The 20,085-nt window shown below is 39.4% G+C and overlaps 1 protein-coding gene across 1 annotated transcript in view; it reads right to left on the bottom strand.

Moving 5' to 3' along the window:
• LRP2 (LDL receptor related protein 2) overlaps positions 1-20,085 on the bottom strand; it is a 187,017-nt gene that overhangs the window by 55,639 nt on the left and 111,293 nt on the right. The window contains exons 45-52 of the mRNA XM_007953659.1: positions 16,733-16,858; positions 15,359-15,478; positions 12,939-13,067; positions 10,014-10,215; positions 7,895-8,190; positions 7,132-7,648; positions 6,255-6,407; positions 5,620-5,790 (exon numbers count right to left, since the gene is read on the bottom strand). Coding sequence (XP_007951850.1) covers positions 5,620-5,790; positions 6,255-6,407; positions 7,132-7,648; positions 7,895-8,190; positions 10,014-10,215; positions 12,939-13,067; positions 15,359-15,478; positions 16,733-16,858 — 1,714 coding nt within the window. The remainder of the gene's footprint in view (positions 1-5,619; positions 5,791-6,254; positions 6,408-7,131; positions 7,649-7,894; positions 8,191-10,013; positions 10,216-12,938; positions 13,068-15,358; positions 15,479-16,732; positions 16,859-20,085) is intronic.

Genomic DNA, 20,085 nt, shown 5'->3' with positions numbered 1-20,085 from the left:
TTCTTCTTGACAAGGAGAGACCCGTTGTTGCATCTAGATGGCAGCTTCCTAGCTTTTAAGGTCCCAGTCGCTACTCGCCAAAGTAGTAGGTGGAACAGTGTTTTGTATAGTATGTTATGCCTCATCTGTCAGTTTGTCATACTGTAGCAGGCTTGTGGGTTGCTGTGAGGATGGAAGCTATGCCACCAGTGTTTCAAATACCAGCAGGGTCAACCGTGATGTACAGGTTTCAGTGGAGCTTCCAGACTAAGACACACAAGGAAGAAAGACAGGGCCATACACTTCTGAAAAAACTGGCCAGTGAAAACCTTATGAATAGCAGTGAAGCACTGTGTGATGTATCACTATCAGGGGACTAGTCTAGCTGAATTATAGACCTGTAGGCTTAATTTTGCATATAATAGCAGCAAGCCCTGGGGGCTTTATTTCTAGATGAACAAACTTCCAGACAGGTTCTCTGGAAATTGCCAAGTCTTCCAGTTCCAAGGTCTCATCATGGCAGAATTATTTCTAAAATACTGATTATTTTAACAAGAGCTCTGGTGACATAGTGCCTAAGGCACCTGACTGCTAACCAGAAGGCTGGCAGTTCAAACCCACCAACCACTCCTCAGAAAGAAGATAAGGCAATCTACTTCTGTAGAGATATGGCCTCAGGATATTTTAGTATTTTAAAATTTTGGAACTAACCACCTGAACAGGAAGTGGATTTAACTAGCCCCTAAAAAACTTGAGAATGTTGCCATGAGTTATTAAAAATATTTTCCAACATATAATAATGTATGGTAACAGAGAAAACATAGGAAGTTGAAGACCTATTTGGCTTCTGTTGATTAAGAATGTACGTAAAAGACCAGAACTTAGTCACCATGTGTTAAAAAAAAAAAAAAAAAACAGACCACACAGTAGTCCTATAACCTTTTCCTTTCGTTCTTGCACGATCTCTGCATACAGACCTAAGACACCCGTGAGTATATTTTGTCACATATATTTTGAGTATATTTTATCAAATACTTTGGTATACCCAAAGTTGTAGAAAGAAAAGAATCAACTATTTCTTTATATAATCTATGAAATATGATTCTTAACACAAGCTCTCAGAACTGGAAAAAATCAACATACCTACAGGTATACCAAAGCTTCATTCATTTCTCTATCTCAGTCTCTGGTTATTATTTAGTCAGTAACCTACTGCTTTAATTTTGGAATGCAGATCCACCAGTACTATGTATAATATTGTATCAAAAAGTGAGCAGAGGCTGGAAAATTCCTTTATGCTTCCAACACTCCTTAAAATACTGCCCATGTATACACTGTCTACATCAGAAAAAAACAGGCCAGAAGTGCTAAACAGTCTTCATCTCATGTACTGAAGGAGTTCTGGTAGCACAGTGACTAAGGCATCTGACCGCCAACCAGAAGGTTAGTGGTTCAAACCCACCAGCCACTCCACAGAAGCAAGACTGGGCAATCTACTTCCACAAAGATTTACCACCTCAGAAACACGATGGGAGTTGCTATGAGTCAGAATCAACTCAATGGCAGGGGGTTTGGTTTTTGGTAGCCCAAATCAACAACAGAGTTCTGGGATTTGTCCTCCACTTTACCAAGTATGACATCCTTCTCCAGAGAATGGTCCTGTGGTTATTAAGTTGTGTGTCAACTAGGCTGGGTTTGGTTGAGTGGCTGGGCAGCTGGATGTAGTATTCCCCATGATGAAACTGGCAATCAACTCCATGGTGGAATCTACTGCAAGCAGCTGAGTAGCTGCCTTGGAAATGTGGTCTGCTTCCTGCATATAAGGAGAAGCTTTGGGGAACTGTCTCTAGCTGATGGCACGCTTGAACCCTTCACATAGCCAAGTCAGCAGCCCACCATGGTCTACCGATCTTGGGACTTACAATGGACTTGACTTAATGGCCTGCCATTTGGTTTGGTAACATTGAAACTGTGCCTTTTTCACTTGTCAGCCTTGGGCTTGTCAGCCTCAGCAACCAGCAGGTGTCTGAGTGAAGAAAAGCCTCCAGCTTCAGTGGGCCAGGAGCAGGAGGCAAAGCTGAAGCCCAAGGTTGAGGGGTTTTCACCCATCCCCTAGAGCTTGGCACTTTGAACTCAGACTTAAAGCCTCCAAACTGTGAGAGAATAAGCTCCTGTTTGTTCAAGCCATCCCATTTGTGGTATATTCCTGTCAGAGCAGCACAAAGTAACCAAAACAGGTCCTTTCTGACAACACGACCAAAGTAGCTGAGACAAAGTCTGACCATCCTCGCTTCCAAGAAGCATTCTGGCTGCACTTCGTCAAGGACAAATTTGTTAGCTCTTTGACAGTCCATGCTATTTTCAGCATTCTTTGCCAACACCACAACTCAAAAGCATCAACTCTTCTTTGATCTTCCTTATTCATTATCCAGCTCTCACATTCATAAGAGGCAACTGAAAATATCATGACTTGGGTTAGGTGCACCTTAGTCTTCGAGCCATCTTTGCTCTTCAGTGCTTGAAAGAGGTCTTTTGCAACAGATCTGACCAACATAATATATCTTTTGATGTCTTGACTGTTGCTTTCATTGGCATTGATTGCAGAGCCAGGTATTATGAAGTCTTTGACAATGTCCATTTTTCTCCATCTATCGTGATGCTACTTATTGGTCCAGTTATGAGGATTTTTGTGTTCTTCATATTGAGGTATAATCCATATTGCAGACTGTAGTCTTCAATCTTCATCAGTAAGTGCTCTAAGTCATCCTCCCTTTCAGCAAGCAAAGTTGTTTTGTCAGCATATCGCAGGTTGTTAATGATTCTTCTGCCAAACCTGATGCCACGTTCTTCTTCATATAGTCTAGCTTCTCAGATTACTTGCTCAGCATACAGATTGAGTTAAGTATAGTGAAAAGACACAACCCTGACGCACTCCCTTCCTGATTTTAAACCATGCAGTATCCCTTGTTCTGTTCGAATGACAGCATCCTGGTGTTCTGGAATTCCCATTCTTCTCAATGTTATCTACAATTGGTTATGATCCACACAATCAAATGATTTTGCATAGTCAATAAAACACAAGTAAACATCTTTCTGGTATTTTTTGCTTTCAGCCAAGATCCATCTGACATCAGCTATCATATCTCTTGCTCCGTGTCCCCTTCTGAATCAAGCTTGCATTTCTGGAAGTTCTCTGAAAATATACTGCTGTGAAAGTTTTTTTAATTATTTTCAGTAAGATTTTACTTGTGTGTGGTATCAATGATATTGTTAGATAATTTCCACATTCTTTGGGATCACCTTTCTTTGGAATGGGTACAAATATGGATCTCTTCCGGTCAGTTGGCCAAGTAGCTGTCTTCTAAATCTCTTGGCATAACCGAGTGAGTGCCTCCAATGGAGCATCCGTTTGTTGAAATATCTCAATGGGTATTCTGTCAATCCCTAGAGCCTTTTTTTGCCAATTCCTTTAGTGCAGCTTTCACTTCTTTCTTCAATACCACTGGTTCTTGATCATATGCCACCTCCTGAAATGGATGATCATCTACCAATTTTTTTGGTACAGTGACTCTATGTATTCCATCCATCTTCTTTTGATGCTTCCTGCATCATTCAACATATCGCCCATGAAATCTTTCAATACCGAAATTCAAGGCTTAAATTTTTTTCCTCAGTTCTTTCAACTTGAGAAATGCTGAGCATTTTGTTCCCTTTTGGTTTTCTAACTCCAACTCTTGGCACATTTCATTATAATAATTGACTTTTGTCTTCTCGAGCTGCTCTTTGAAATCTTCTGTTTAGCTCTCTTATCTTGTCATCTCTTCCATTTGCTTTAGCTACCCTCCATTCAAGGGCAAGTTTCAGAGTCTCCTGTGACATCCACATTGATCTTTTCTTCCTTTCCTGTCTTTCTAATGACCTTTTGCTTTCTTCATAGATGATGTTCTTGATGCCATCCCACAATTTTTCTGGTGTTCAGTCTTTGGTGTTCAATGCATCAAATCTATCCCTTAGATGGTCTCTAAATTCAGGAGGGATATATTCAAGATCATATTTTGGCTCTTGTGGACTTCTTTTAATTGTCCTCAGCTTCAATTTGAACTTGCATATAAGCACTTGATGGTCTGTTCCACAATCAGCTCCTGGTCTTGTTTTGGCTGAAGATATTGAGCTTCTCCATCATCTCCTGCCACAGATGCAGTCAATCTGATTCCTGCGTACTCCAGCTGGCGATGTCTACATGTAGAGCCACCATTTGTGTTGTTGAAAAAAAGGTATTTGCAATGAATGAGTCATTAGTCTTGCAAAATTCTATCATGTGACCTCCAACATCATTTCTATCACCAAGACCATATTTTCCAACTACCAGTGATTCTTCTTTGTTTCCAACTTTTGAATTCCAATCACCAGTGATAATTAACACATCTTGAGTGCATGTTCAGTCAATTTCACACTGCAGGAGTTGGTAAAAATCTTCAATTTCCTCATCTTTGGCTTTGGTGGTTGGTGCGGAAATTTGAATAATAATAATATTAACTGGTCTAACTCATAGGCATATGGATATTATCCTGTCACTGACAGCATAGACCTTGAAACATTCTTTGTGATAATGAATGCCATGCCATCCCTCTTCAATTTGTCATTCCCAGCATAGTAGACCATATGGTTGTCTGATTCAAAATGGCGAGAAACCAGTCCATTTCAGCTCACTAATGCCTAGGATATCAATCTTTATATGTTCCATTTCATTTTCGACAACTTACAATTTTCCTACATTCATACTTCGTATAGTCCATCTTCTGATTATTAATGGATGTTTGCAGCTGTTTCTTCTTATCTTGAGTCATGCCACATCAGCAAAAGGAGGTCCTGGAAGCTTTACTCCATTCACATCATTAAGGTCAGCTCTATTCAGAGGAGGTGGCTCCTGCCTAGTCATGTCTTGAGTGCCTTCCAACCTGAGGGCTCATCTTTTGGTACTATATCAGATAATGTGTCAGGGCTATTTTTCAGTAATGCATCAGACAGTGTTTCACTGCTATTCATAAGGTTTTACTGACCAATTCTTTGAGAAGTGGATGGCCTCTTCCTTCTTCCGAATCTGTCTTAGTCTAGAAGCTCCACTGAAACCTGTCCACCATGGGTAATCCTGTTGGCACTTGAAACACCGGTGGCATAGCTTCCAGCCTCACAGCAACACACAAGCCACCACAGGACAGCAAACTGACAGACGAGTTCTTCCCCCTTAGCTGTTCCAAACTGCTTCACTCCCACTTCCTGGCCTTCCCTACCAGTCCCAGCCCTCCAAAAAGCCACCTGTGTGGTGTGGAGGGCAAAATAAAAGAATAAGGAAATTAGCACGAGTTGAGCACCAGGCAGACTGATCATCTTCTAGATGAACACAAAGAAGTAAAAGCACCATAAACCTCAAGCCATATGGCTCCAAAGTTCAAGTTCTTTCTATTACACCTTACCTTACCACAAAGCTCAGTAAATGGCCTACAGGCAGTTTTAGTTTTAGTGCTCTCAGAGTGACTTCTAATAGAGAGGCCAGTTAGGAGCTGTATGGGACTAATACACTGGAAACTCAAATCCAGATTTTTGGTTACCCAGTTACTTTTTTCCTCTCTTTATACATACTCAATGTAACCCAGATGGGAATCTGTCCAGTAGAGTCTGTCATTGGTGTAATCAATGGTGATGCCACTGGGCCACTCTATTTTGGTAGAGATAATCACAGTCTTATTGGTTCCATCCATTCCTATTCTCCCAATATATGCATGGTGACCCCAGTCTGTCCAGTAGACATACCTGTTTGAGCAAACACAAAGAGTTAGTTCCTAAAGCCAACAGAATCCAGTAGCCAAAAACCATAGCACTTCTCCCTATAGAGAAATTGAGTTTACATTGTATGAGCCTCTCAGCAGGAAGAGAGCTAATAGGCAATAATATTTCAGAGAAAAAGGGAGATGAGATATGGGAAGTAACATATGGGAAGTATTTCAGTGGACTTGACACAGAGAGTCCTGTAAAATGTTTTGACCACAACATTTAACTTGACAGGTGAAAAAGTGCATCATGGTGAAGGAAACAGAAAATGTAATGGATATCATTTGAAGAACCCATGCTACTACTCATTATACTAAACCACTTACTATGTAGGAAGAGAGGAAGACAAACCACAGAAAAATATCGGCCTTGAGATAATTATGTGAAAATCTTTTTTTGGTAACAAAGGCAGAATAAAGACATAAAAGATTACTAGGAGACAATACCCATATTGTGGGTGAAGGACAATTCCTCTGGGATTTTCAAAGCAGAAGGTCTGGTTGACATCCACACAATGCTCAGCCAGCTTGAGGCGTAATCGACCATTGATATCAGAGACAAAGAGGGCATCTAGTATAGCATCCACCCAATAGAGCTTTCTAAAATGGAGAGAAAATAGACAGCCACTTTGCTGGTGAACTGTGCACATACAGCCACCTGATTTCCTACCCAAGCTACCTTGAAATCATATGGACAACAGTTAAAAGGCACTTTGAGAGTAAGGGGAAACAGGAAGTTCTTACAATGAGGCAACAAAATATATGTGCTACAGTCATGTCACATAGGTAATTCTGGGGAAACACATCACATGAGGAGTCTGGTTTTACATTCTTAGTGAAGTATGATGTATCCTCCTCAGTTAACAGGAAAGATAAAAGGAGCAAGGAAACTGAAGCAATGGAGTCACGTACTACAGTTTAATTGGTGGAGTGGAAGAAACTGCCTTCTCTAAGTGCAAGACTGAATTTGCCCAACATAGCACCTGGCATGTAGAAGGTGCTCAGTAAGTATTTCAAACCACAGAATGCATCAATGAATCATCCCTCAATATCATTGCCTGAATGATAACATCATATCTGAATGAATAGTAGTAGTAGAGTTCTTTGCTCCCTTATGATGCCCTTTCCCATTAAAATGACACCATAAACTATAAAATCACTATGTATTAGTTTCCATGACATCCAATTTGAGTAACAGGCACACAGAAAATACATATAAATATGTAAAAGTATTCACTTTATTCACATAATGTCCCAATTTTAGAGGATCAATTCCTTATGAAGATGAAAAGATAATTAGAATTTTTGAACAATGTTTTCTTACCTAGTAACCCAGTCTACAGCCAAACCTTCTACATATGGTAAATCATGGCTTATGACTGTCTCTGTGTTTGTTGTATTCAGAAACAGTCTCTCAATGGTTTTCCTTCCTACATCAGTCCAATATAATCTGTTTTCTACTCGGTCAAAATCCAGTGCCACGACATTGCTTGCTGCTTGAAAAAGAGGAGAGTAAGAATCGCCATCTATAGCTAGCTTTCTTACATAGTAACGGTTGCTGAAAATGAGATAGGGTGTGATGTTACTGTTCTGCCGGCAAGTCTTCCCATCCGGCTCACGAATATAGCCTGGGGCACATTTACAGATGTAGGAGCCCATTGTGTTCTCACACTTCTGGCTACAGACAGAGGGTGACTCCTTGCATTCATCAATGTCATCACAAGTTCGATGGTCAGACATAAGCTTGTAACCAGGACGACAAGAACAATAGAAACTTGTTTGGGTATCTGTGCAGTTCTGATCACAGCCGCTGATTGAAGGGTCACTGCATTCATTAATTCCTGTAGGTAAAAGACAGTTATCAGAGGACCTAAAATGACTGTCCAAATGATGAACTAGTCTAGATTAGGTGGCTACCTAATATTCTAAGGCATCCTTCTGCTGATTCACAAATAATAGTAATTTTCTGGTGATTTTTTACCAGAAAAAATTGAAAGTCCTTGATAAGTCCTGATAAGTCATAAAGGGTTGAGTATACGCATTCAGCTTTACCCTCTTCCTTTCCCCAAATCTTCTGTTATACTCACCACATCCTCTCTCATCACTGTTGTCATTACAGTCATCAAGGTGGTTGCAGACTTTCACCATCTCAATGCAGTTTCCATTGCCACACTTGAACTCATGAGGGGGGCACGTGACTTCTGGGGTCTTACACAAATGCTCCAGCTCATCAGAGTCATCTCCACAGTCATTTTCCCCATCACAGACATAGGACTCATGAATGCAGCGTCCGTTCTGACATGTAAACTGATAATCAGAGCAAGGTGGATATGAACAGTTCCTCTCATCACTGTAGTCACCACAGTCATTGCGCCGGTCACACCTGTGTAATGAGACCCAGTACCATGCTTAGAGAGGTTGACAAGTCTCAACTATAACCCATTTGGAGCTTTGTTTCCTCCTCCTCTGGATGCCAGGTTAACCATTTCATTGACATCATCACCAAGCCCCCTCAGACTTCTTTCCCTGGCAATCTTCATCCACCACACTAATCCTCAGCTCTGGAAGAATCCAGTATTTGGTATTCCACACAACCTCTCCAGTGCTATTCACTACCATTGGAAATTTGAGTTTAGAGTTACTGAAAAATAATTTTTGCCTGTTTTATAACCTTGGTGGATCTATTCATTTATTCTGGGATCTTTTCATCAGATGATGAGACAGCTTATTGGCACATGTACAGCCATAGGATAGATGTGCCCATTCACAACGGAAAACTATCTATTATATATATATAATATTATATATATATATATATATATATATATATATATAACGGAAAATGCTATCTATTATAAATGATAAGATTATTGGAAGCATCCTCTAAAAACATATATTCAAATTGGGGTAATTGGCAGTCCCATTCCTTCCATCTTTCATTTCAGTACTCTTGACATTGTACACTGCTATGACAATCGGAGGAGAATAAATTAGTAGATGAGTATGGAATACTGACAACAGAAGAAGGTTTTCATACTGAATGCTTGGGCCTTACATTCCCAGGCTTCGTGTTTTCTGAATTTCTGTGAGACGTTTTCTCTATATCCTCCCAAGAGCCCATGAAAGTTAGATAAAGATGGGCAAAGCTAATGTTTGATAATTCATGAAACAATTTGCCACAAGGATGTAGGACATGGAGGTAGAGCATTAAAAGATATTAAGACATCAAAGTTAAATGTGGCCAATTTTACAACTGACCTGTGGTCAAGTCTACTAATCAGCAGTTGTTGCTGTTGTTGTTATTTGCTGTCAAGTCAGACCCGACTCACAGTAACCCCTCCTTGGATTTCCAAGGCAGTATCACTATGGAAGTAGATTGCCCAATCTTCCTTCAGAGGAATGGCACTGCTAATGTGATTTATAGCAACATGTGTGCATATAAATGTGAAGAGGACTGCCATCAAAGCAAACTAGCTCAGCCTCATTTGGTTTTGTGAGAGCTATTTAACTTACTTACAAATGAATTGAGACACCAGTGCTTTCCTTTCTCTAGTTCAGATCCAACCCAAGGGGAAGAAAAAGGTCAGTGAGGCAAAAAATCACTACACAGATACATGTGTTGGTATTCCAGTGAGCTGTGCACAGGTTTTTCAGCAACATCAGTAATGACCCAAGAGAAAAAAAAAAATCAATGGTAAAAATGTTCCCCTGTGCCACTGTGCCAAAAAGGGGAGCACATATTCTGTCAAGCAAGCAAGAGGATGCACATTAACAAAGAGAGGAAAGGAAAATATTTCTTAAACCCATGCCTCCACTCAAAATGGAAAGCCAAGAGGGTCACCTGCTTCAAAAAAGCATTTTCTTAAATTAAGCCCATTTCACTCATCTCCCTGGCCCCTGACCACATTATGTCACATTTATAGGCTTTGGATTCATTTTTCCATGAAGGATAATACTAGAAATTATATTATACAGCTGCATCAGTATAAAAGCAAATAGATTAATATTATAAATTAAAATGCTTTCTTTGAACTAAAATTCCTTATTATTCTGATTTTAAAAGAATTTGAATTTTTTAAAAAACTTTCTATGGGCAACTAAAGTATTGTCAGCCTTAGGCACTGCATCTACTGTACCAAATGGATAAGCAGGCCCTGGCTCCCTGAGCATTTGAAGTTTCCTGGGAAACGTTTAATCCCAATTCACCTGTACGAGTTCCTGATGCAGAGTCCATTATTACAAGTGAATTCATCTCCAAAGCATGATCTCCTGGTGCAATTCTGATGTTCATCATAGGCATCGCTGCAATCTGCATCACCATCACAGACCCAAGCTTGGGGAATGCACCTCCTGGAGGGAGGGACGCTGTTTACACAGACAAAATCAGAGCTTGAGCAAGTAAGGATCTCTGAAACCAAAGAAAAGAAAAATCAAAGATCACATGAGAGCTCTAGATGACATGAGTATTTACTCTGCACCATTTTTTCTTCCTCCAGGACAGACCTGTTAGCTCTTTTCACAGCTCACGATACTTTAAGCATTCTTTTCCAATACCAAGCTCAAAAGCTTCTTCTTTGGTCTTCCTAACTCATTGTCCAGCTTTCACATGCATATGAGGCAATTGAAAATGTCATGGTTTGGGTTAGTTGCACCTTACTCTTCAAAGAGACATCTTTGCTCTTCATCACTTGAAAGAAGTGTTCTCCAGCAGATTTGTCCAGTGCAGTACATCGTTTCTTAACTGCTGTTTCCATTGGTGTTGACTGTGGAACCAAGTAATATGAAATCTTTGACACCTTCAATCTTTTCTCCATTATCATGATGCTGCTTATTGGTTCAGTTGTGAGGATTTTCATTTCCTTTATCTTGGGGTTGTAATCCATAATGCAGACTGTAGTCTTTAATCTTCATAAGTAAGTGCTTCAAGTCATCCTCCCTTTCAGCAAGCAAAGTTGGGTCATCTGCACAAGTAAGTTGTTAATGAGTCTTCCTCCAATCCTGATGCTGGATTCTTCTTCATATAGTCCAGCTTCTTGGATTATTTGCTGGATTATTTGCTCAGCATACAGATTGAATAATATAGTGAAAGGATACAACCCTGACACCCTCCCTTTCTGATTTTAAACCATGCAGTATCTTTGTTTTGTTGAAATGACAGCCTCCTGGTCTATGTACAGGGTCCTCATGAGCACAATTAAGTATTCTGGAATTCCTATTCTTCTCAATGTTATCCATAATTTGTTACAATCTATACAATTGAATACTTATGCATAGTCAATAAAACACAAGTAAACATCTTTCTGGTATTCTTTGCTTTCAGCCAACACCCATCCGATATCAACAATGATATCCCTCATTCCATGTCCTCTTCTGAATCTAGCTTGCATTTCTGGAGGTTCCTTGTCCATATACTGCTGCAACTGTTTTTGAATTATCTTCAGCAAGATTTTACTTGCATGTGATATTAATGATATTGTTCAATAATTTCCACATTCTGTAGGATCACCTTCCCTTGGAATGGGTACAAATATGGATCTCTTCCAGTCAGTTGTCCAGGTAGCTGTCTTCCAAATTTCTTAGCATAGCCAAGTGAGTGTCTCTAGCATGGTATCTGTTTATTGAAACATCTCAGTGGGCATTCTGTCAATTCCTGGAGCATTGTTTTTCACCAATTCCCAGGGCAACTTTAACTTCTTCCTTCAATATCACTGGTCTTCGCCATATGCTACCTCCTGAAATGGATAAACATCGACCAATTCTTCTTGATCCAGTGACTCTTTCAAGTCACTTTCAACATTTCCTTATTATGATTGATTTTGCCTTCTCAAGCTGCTCTTTGAAATCTTCTGTTCAGCTCTTTTATCTAGTCATTTTTTCATTTGTTTTACCTATGCTCCATTCAAGGGAAAGTTTCAAAGTCTCTTCTGACATCCATTTTGGTCTTTTCTTCCTTTCCTGACTTTTTAATGAGCGTTTGCTTTCTTTATGTATGGTGTTCTTGATGTCATCCCACAATTCATCTGGTTTTCAGTCACTGGTGTTCAACATGTCAAATCTATTGTTTACATGGTCTCTAAATTCAGGTGGGAGATAATCAAGGTTATATTTTGGCTCTCATGGACTTGCTTTAATTGCCTTCAGCTTCAACTTGAACTTGTATATGAGCAGCTAATGGTCTGTTCCATAATCAGCTCCTGGCCTTGTTTTGGCTGAAACTTCTCCATCACCTCTTTCCACAGATATAATTGATCTTATTCCTGTGTATTCCATCTGGTGAACTCCACATGTACAGCCATCATTTGTGTTGTTGGAAAAAGGTATTTGCAATGAATAAGTCATTGGTCTTGCAAAATTCTGTCATGCAATCTCCAGTGTCATTTCTATCACCAAGGTAATATTTTCTAACTTTTGGTGGTTCTTCTTTATTTCCAACTTGTACATTCCAGTCACCAGTAATAATCAACCCATCGTGATTTCCATGTTTGGTCAATTTCAGACTGCAGAAGTTGGTAAAAATTTTCAATTTCCTCATCTCTGGCTTTGGTGGTTGGTGCACAAATTTGAATAATAGTAGTATTAATTGGTCTTCCTTGTAGGCATATGAATATTATCCTATTATTGACAGCACTGTACTTGAGGATAGATCTTGAAACATTCTTTGTGATGATGAATGCCACACCATTCCTCTTCAATTTGTTATTCCTGGCCCAGTAGACCATATGGTTGTCTGATTCAAAATGGCCAAAACCAGTCCATTTCAGCTCACTAATGCCTAGGATATTGATCTTTATGGGTTCCATTTCATAGGGTTTTCACTGGACAATTCTTTGAGAAGTGAATAGACTCTTCCTTCTTCCAAGTCTGTCTTACTCTGGAAGCTCCGCTGAAATCTGTCCACCATGTGTGACCCTGCTGTATATGAAATAGTGGTGGCATAGCCTCCAGCCTCACAGCAACATACAAACCACCATAGTATGACAGCTGAGTGGTGGAAGATTTTCACTTAGCTTAAGAAAACCTTGCCCATTTTGTTAACTGGACACCAAAACATACTTCCACAAATGAAGCTCAGTATGGTTAACTAGAAAGAGGATGAGCTAGAGCTTCAAACCTATGTTTAGTTTCACTTACCACAGAGGCCCTCAACCTCATCACTCATGTCCCCACAGTCATCATCACCATCACAGATCCAGTTACTTGAGATGCACCTCCCATCATTACATCTGAACTGTCCACTTGAGCATGTTCGCTCATGGAACTCTGCAAAAAGATAAAAAGCACAATCAGCGAAAAAAGAGCTGTTTGCAGTTCAGAAATTTTAAGAGCTTGTGAGCTGTCATCTAAGATGCAACTATTGGTCTCCCCCAGTCCAGAGCAAAGAAGAATGAAGAAAACCAAAGACACAGGGAAACACTTAAATCCAAGGGACTGGTAGACCATGGGAACCTCATCCTAAATGACCCTGCAACCAGAAGAATTAGATAGTGTCCAGCTACTCACTCTCATGTTTTAACCTTCAGCCGAATAGTAGACAGGCCTACGAGGTGAACAATTATACCAGACAAGCATACTCCTTAGAACAGTCAACTATAGGAGATCAAAAGGACAGTATTTGTGCAGGGAGAAAGTTCAGAAGGCAAGAATGCATAGGAGGAACTGGGAAGAGAGATGTTATATTGTAGGAGTTGCAATCAGTGTCATGAAACAAAATGTGTATGAACTGCTGAATGGAAAATGAACTTGCTCTGTACACTTTCATGTAAATCACAATAAAAATAAACAATTTTTAAAAAATCTATGTATCATGATATATAGATAAAAGTAAAGAAAATCCATGTCTAATTAATAGTAATGACCTCTAAGGAATGAGGGAATTGGAGAAGGGTGAAGAAGTGAGAATTTTACTTTTTTTTTTTTTTTTGTATATAGCTGCATGATTTCTTTCATATATGTTTCTGCATGTTATTTCACTGCATGTACAGTAAGAATGAATTCATATATAGCCTCTGTACTGGTACTAATTGATACCACTATAACTTTGGTTTCCATAGGTAAAGCTCATGACTATTTTTCAAAATGGTTCATATATTTGAGCCACTCTTTAAGACTCTTCTACTCACTTAAGAATTTTCCTTTACAGATCTTCAAAATTCCACATATCCTTTTCTTTCTACAAAACATTCAGTATTATAACTTAGCAAAAAGCTCAAGCTCCAAATTAATGACCACAGAATTTCACTTGAGAGAAAACAGGAATAGAAAGCATTCTGAATTCGCCTGTAAAACTCTGCTAATTGTCCTTAAGAAATATTTCAAATGAAAAAATTTTATGTAGGTTAGTAATCACTGCAGCAGTGTTTATAATAGACTAAGAAAATATAAACAATATAAATGTTTAGTGACAGAGGCACAGATAACTCAGTGATAATATAAAAACTCAGTGCAATTTTATACAGACATTAAAAGAATATGAAGATTATGTAATAGGCATTAGTAAACATTTTAGGGTTGTAGGCCATATGGTTTCTAATATACCTACTTGACTCTGCTATTGTAGCAGAAAAGCAACCATAGGCTGTATGTGGCTGTGTTCTAATAAAACTTTATTTATAAAAGCAGGTGGCTGGACCATGATCATAGTTTGTTCAACTCTATATGGCAGTATTATTTAATAGTAGATTGGAGAAAAGCAGTGTAGAAGACTATATATTTATACTTTTACAACCACATTTTAAAAAAAAGTACAGAACTTATAATAGTAAATAGCATCCTCCAAATACCAACAGAGACACAATAGCCTCCAAGAACAGAGGACCATGGAACTCTGGTGGTGCAGTGGCTAACGCATTCAGCTGCTAACCCAAAAGGCTGCTAGCTGAAGAGTTGGTAGTTCAACCCACCAGCTGCTTCACAGGAGAAAGATGAAACAGTCTGGTTCTATAAATATTTACAGCCTTGGAAATCCTGTGGGGCAGTTCTACTCTGTCCTATAGGGTTGCTATGAGTTTCAATTGACTCGATGGCAGTAGGTTTTTTATTTGGTTTTATTTTATCTCATTTGGTTTTCTGGAACTTTTTGAGAAGCTGTGATGATATTGCACCTCATGAGCTGGCACAGAGATAGAACAGGAAGAGGGTGTGTGCCCATAATGTGTCCCTGCCCCATGTATATGATTCTACTTACTTTTGGATCCTCCCACAACCTATGGTCCAGACCTCAGTGAAACTCAGAAATTCCAATTTGGAATTAACTGAAATTGAGTGCTGTAAGCCGGGTACTGTACTAGATGCATCACAACATTTTCTCATTTTATCAATATCAATCAGCAAACTTCATGTGCCACACAGTGCCAGGTCCCCACATAGTGCAACCTGCACTAACAGGTCTTTAATGCACGTCTGCTCTGTGGTTTAAACATGTGAGCTGGGAGTAGGAGCAGGGAATTTTACCATTCAGCAGCCATGACCCTGGTCTGTATATGGAGTGACTGGAAGGGACTGAGGCCCTTGAGCTGCAACATAATGCTTTTCAAGCTTGCTTACTCTCTTACCACAAGAGGTAGGTTCATCAGAGCCATCACCACAATCTTGGTCTTGATCACAGTACCATCGGGAAGGAATGCATCGCCCAGTCGCACACAGGAACTCACTGTCAGTGCATGTGTTAGTGGCTGGAGGAAGCAAAGAAGATAAAAACCACGAGCAAAATACAGCTTGTTCCCATCAGTCTTAACCATCTGCTTTTTCGCTGAACTGGATAATAGTTGCCAAGAAAGGGATGAGAAATGGGAAGGGAGAGATTTTGAAAAGAGCGAAGAAAGGCAATACTGCCCCAATTTTCCAAAGGGAAAAATCAATTATTTGTTAGAACTATCAAACAACTATCTATTATACATGAGTTGGTTTTATTTTTTCTGCTATAACATGTAATTTCAGAGATTCCTTTGAGAATCAGAATGCCAAAACAGAAAGCCCTCCCTTCCGTGTGTTGGTATATGTAGTTAAACTCTGGTCCCTGGTCTTCCCCCAATGAAACCAAAAGATATTGTAATAATTACTAACCTTAACAGACTACAGTACGAGAACAGATTAGAATTATTGTTGCCCTTTCAGGGTCCTCTGCTTCCTTATCATCTATTTATAAGGAGCTCTGGTGGCATAGTGCCTAAGGCACTTGACTACTAGCCAGAAGCCTGGCAGTTCAAACCCACCAGCCACTCCTCAGAAGGAAGATGGGGCAATCTACTTCCATAGTGATACTGCCTCGGAAACCCAAGGAGGGGTCGCTTTGAGTCAGGTCTGACTCACCGGCAAAAAACAACAACAACATCTATTTACAAGAACAGTCTCAAGGTTATCAAGATTAAGAAAGGCTTTTTAACCTGAGCTGTAATATAGTAAATCATTTGATTAAACCAAATTGCTAAATATGAAATTATAAATTTCTGAAATTCAAACATACTTAGCAGCTATAAAAATACTTCCAATTACAGCAAGAACCAGAAGCTATGTAAGATGAAAACCTGTCACTGACCCAATAAGCAAGGCACTCCCCAAAAGTTCTGGGTCTCACAAGTTTCACTGTACTAATAAGGATTTAGTGTGCAAATTCTGCCATGGCAAACCTAGAGTTTCAGAGAAAAACTGCCTTCAATACTGGGAGGAATAGCTCTACAACCATATAAGGTTAGGTGTCAAAGCAGGTCTCTGGAAGAAGTATTTGGGGTCTGGGGCATCCAGCCAGGGAACGGAGAGGTGCTTCTAAGGCCCTTCCAATCACATTCTAAAGTAACTGCTTACTTCCTCTATTTATAAGGTCACTATGGATGACAAACGGAAACTAACCCAAACACCCATGTTTTATAACCTTGTATATACAAACACACACCCCTGGAACCAAAGAGAGAGATGTAAGTCTGTCTTACCGCAGTAAGTGGGGTTTTCATCACTCATATCTTCACAGTCATTGTCTCCATCACACAAGTAAGTGCGAGGAATGCAAATGTTTGTGTTCTGACATTTTGTGTATCCAGACTGGCAAGTTCGATCAGCTTGAAAAAGACAATCAGATAGACACTTGGGATACATTCACCAAGCATATATCATGTAGAACATTCACGCTAACAGATCTATCACAGAGCTCAGCCCATCAGAAGAATGGGGACATTTTCAAAGCTATCAGCGAAGCATGATCTGAATTTATGTCACTCTATAGATTGCCAATAACAACAACAACAACATAGATTTTATAGTAAAAAGGTATTTTCAGGTGATATGGCAGGGTGGGACTGCTTTCTAGTTTAAATAATAGGTTTTCATTGTTTAGTAGCATCAATAACAGTGACAACTCTTGGTTAAATAAACCATGGCATCTCCACACAACAGAGTAGCATCTAACTGAATAAAGGATTGAAGATCTCTATGTGCTGATCAGGAATGTCCTCCAGGATTTAGTGGTAATAGCAGAAAAGCAAGATACAGAATAGTGGGCTATCTTTTGAAAAGACAATGGAGGATATCAACATGTATATAAATATGTATATATCCCTTGGGTGGGCCAAACAGTTAAGCACTCAGCTTAGGTTAGAGGTATGAGTCCACTCAGCAGTACCTGGTGATCCACTTCCAAAAAAATCAGCCATTGAAAACCTTATGAAGCACAGTTCTACTCTGACATGCATGAGGTCACCAGGAGTCAGAATCAACTCAACAGCAACTGAGAAAACTGAATTGGTAAGAGTGTGTGTGTGTGTGTGTGTACATAGACATAGACAAAGACACACATATATATACATAATTTGTTGCTGTTATTGGCCATCAAAGTTGAGTCTAATTCCTGGCAACCACATGTGTGCAAAGGAGCTCTGGTGGTGTAGTGCCTAAGGTACTTGACTGCTAACCAGAAGGTGGGCAGTTCAAACCAACTAGCCACTCCTCAGAAGGAAGATTGGACAATCTACTTCCATAGAGATACAGCCTTGGAAAACCCAAGGAGGGTTCGAAGACAACTCGACGGTACATAACGCAACAACAACAACAACTTGTGCACAAAGTACAACTGAGCTCCAAAGTTTTCACCAGACATGTCTTCCAAGGCATATGAGTTAGGATCAACTCAATGGCAGTGAGATATATAGACTCTGGTGGCATAGTGCCTAAGGCATTTGACTACTAACCAGAAGGTTGGTGGTTCAAATCCCCCAGCCACTCCATGGAAGGAAGAGTGGGTAATCTACTTCTGTAAAGATTTTCTGTCTTGGAAACCCAAACAGGGTCACTGTGGGTCGGAATCAACTCGATGGCAGTGAGTTTGGTTTTGGTTTTATAGATACACTAGGAATGCCACAGAGTGGACACAGTGGAGAGGAGAGGGATGAAACACTTCTATGAGTCTATCTTGTGACACAGTTTTTTACTTTTGCAAAAACAAAAACAGTGGAACAAAAAAGGAAAGTGATTTTTAAATTCAAAAAGAGGATCAAATGAAGCTAACTTATGTTACTTGATAGCATGCAGAGAAGAAAATTCAAGTAACTTTAAAAACCAGTATTTTGATTGTATATCTCTAGCAGGACATAGTCTAAGGACAAAAAGGACCCAAAATGATAAATTGAGTTTAGTAGTTTTATTGTTCATAGTAATATTTGTGTGGTTATTTTCTGATTTTCATAGGTGTTTAAAAATAAGTGATTATGTTAATGTTATCAGGAATCATAAGTCTAAGGAGACATGATATAAAATCTAAGAAGATATATATATAATCTTAGATGTAAATGGGGAATACCACCTATACCAATTTTTCCCTTAAAATTTGCCTTAAAAACTGTATTTCCATGAAAAGACCTAGAAGGATTAAAAATCAAGTATAAACAAGCACCCTGTGGTGGTTTCTAGATACCAAAAAAGCAATGACGTCTCCTTGGAGAAGTGGCTAATTTCAGATCTGGCACAGGAAATGTGGAGGATGCCTGAAACAAGATTGGCCTTTGTGGATAATTACCAAAGCTGGGTGATGTGTACATTATACTAATCTTTCTGCTTTTATGTATTTCCCACAAGAAGAAGTTTTTTAAAAAGTATATCCAAATATATATTCTATGTAGCTCAAAAACAGCAGAGCTTGTAGATATACCCAAAATATTAGAACAATTAAAAATTACACAATGTGACTTCCGGCAAGATGGAGGAATAGGCAGACAAACAACACAGACCCTCTTCAACAAAGAAAGGAAAACCAATTGACAGAGAGACAGAAGATAATCTGAAGTCCTGAGCTTTGAAAGGAACTATACAGAAGTGGATTAGGCACCAACTAGTGGAAAAACCTGAACGAAAACAGTGAGTACAGAGATAGTCAGAGCTACGGACTGTCAGCTACTCTGACAGGACCAACAGTCTGAATATTTCCAAGTGGTGTTGGAACCTGAGAATTGACCTAAAGATCAACCCTAGTCACCAAGGGCTGCAGAACGACTGCGCTGGTGGCCTATGACAAGGAAGGGAAACAGCAAGGAGAAAGACAAAGTTGTTGACTCTTTGCTGTCTGGAGGGCACAGCCATTTTGAATATTTAAAGTAACCAAGGGAGGGCACAGCCATTTTGAATGTTTACAAGCAGAAGCCATTTTGGATATTTAAAGTGACCAAGGGCACAGCAATTTTGCATCTTTACAAGTGGCAACCATTTTGGATTTTAAAGTGATAGCATTCTCATTCGGATTCCAGGGATCTAAGAATAGGCTCTGTTTGCCAAGCTCAGCAGGGACATATGAGAGGCTGACAACAGGAAAGGAGACAGGCAGGGAGTGTATAAGTGCCTGCCGTCAGCTAGTGAATAGAGGAGCACAGCACAGTCCCTTGCTTGTATAGATAACATACAAAGAAAACGAAAATTGTGGGCAAGTCACTCCAACATACAATCACCAATTAAATGTAAACACAAAAACATCACAATGCCTCGGAGACAACAGAGCATCACAGTCCACACAAAGAAGCAAGATAAAGCAGGAGAAACAAGCGACCAGGATACAGACACAAAACAGATTCCTGAGGAAGACACAGCTTTGGAATTCCCTGATAAGGAATTCAAAAGAATCATATTTAGGTATGTTCAAAGAATTGAGAGACAAATCAAGGAAAACACTGACAAAATTGGAGAAAACCCTACAACAATTTCAAAAGACAGTACAAGAACAAAATGACAAAATAAATTAAAAATTATAAATGATACAAAATCTACACAGAGAAATCCAGAAGATTAATACTAAATTTTCAGAAAT

The sequence above is a fragment of the Orycteropus afer genome, unplaced genomic scaffold (genome assembly GCF_000298275.1).
Source record: "Orycteropus afer afer isolate SDZICR_OR568_19922 unplaced genomic scaffold, OryAfe1.0 scaffold00001, whole genome shotgun sequence".
NCBI classification, from domain to species: Eukaryota; Metazoa; Chordata; class Mammalia; order Tubulidentata; family Orycteropodidae; genus Orycteropus; species Orycteropus afer.
This window is presented reverse-complemented; position numbering and strand designations above follow the sequence as displayed.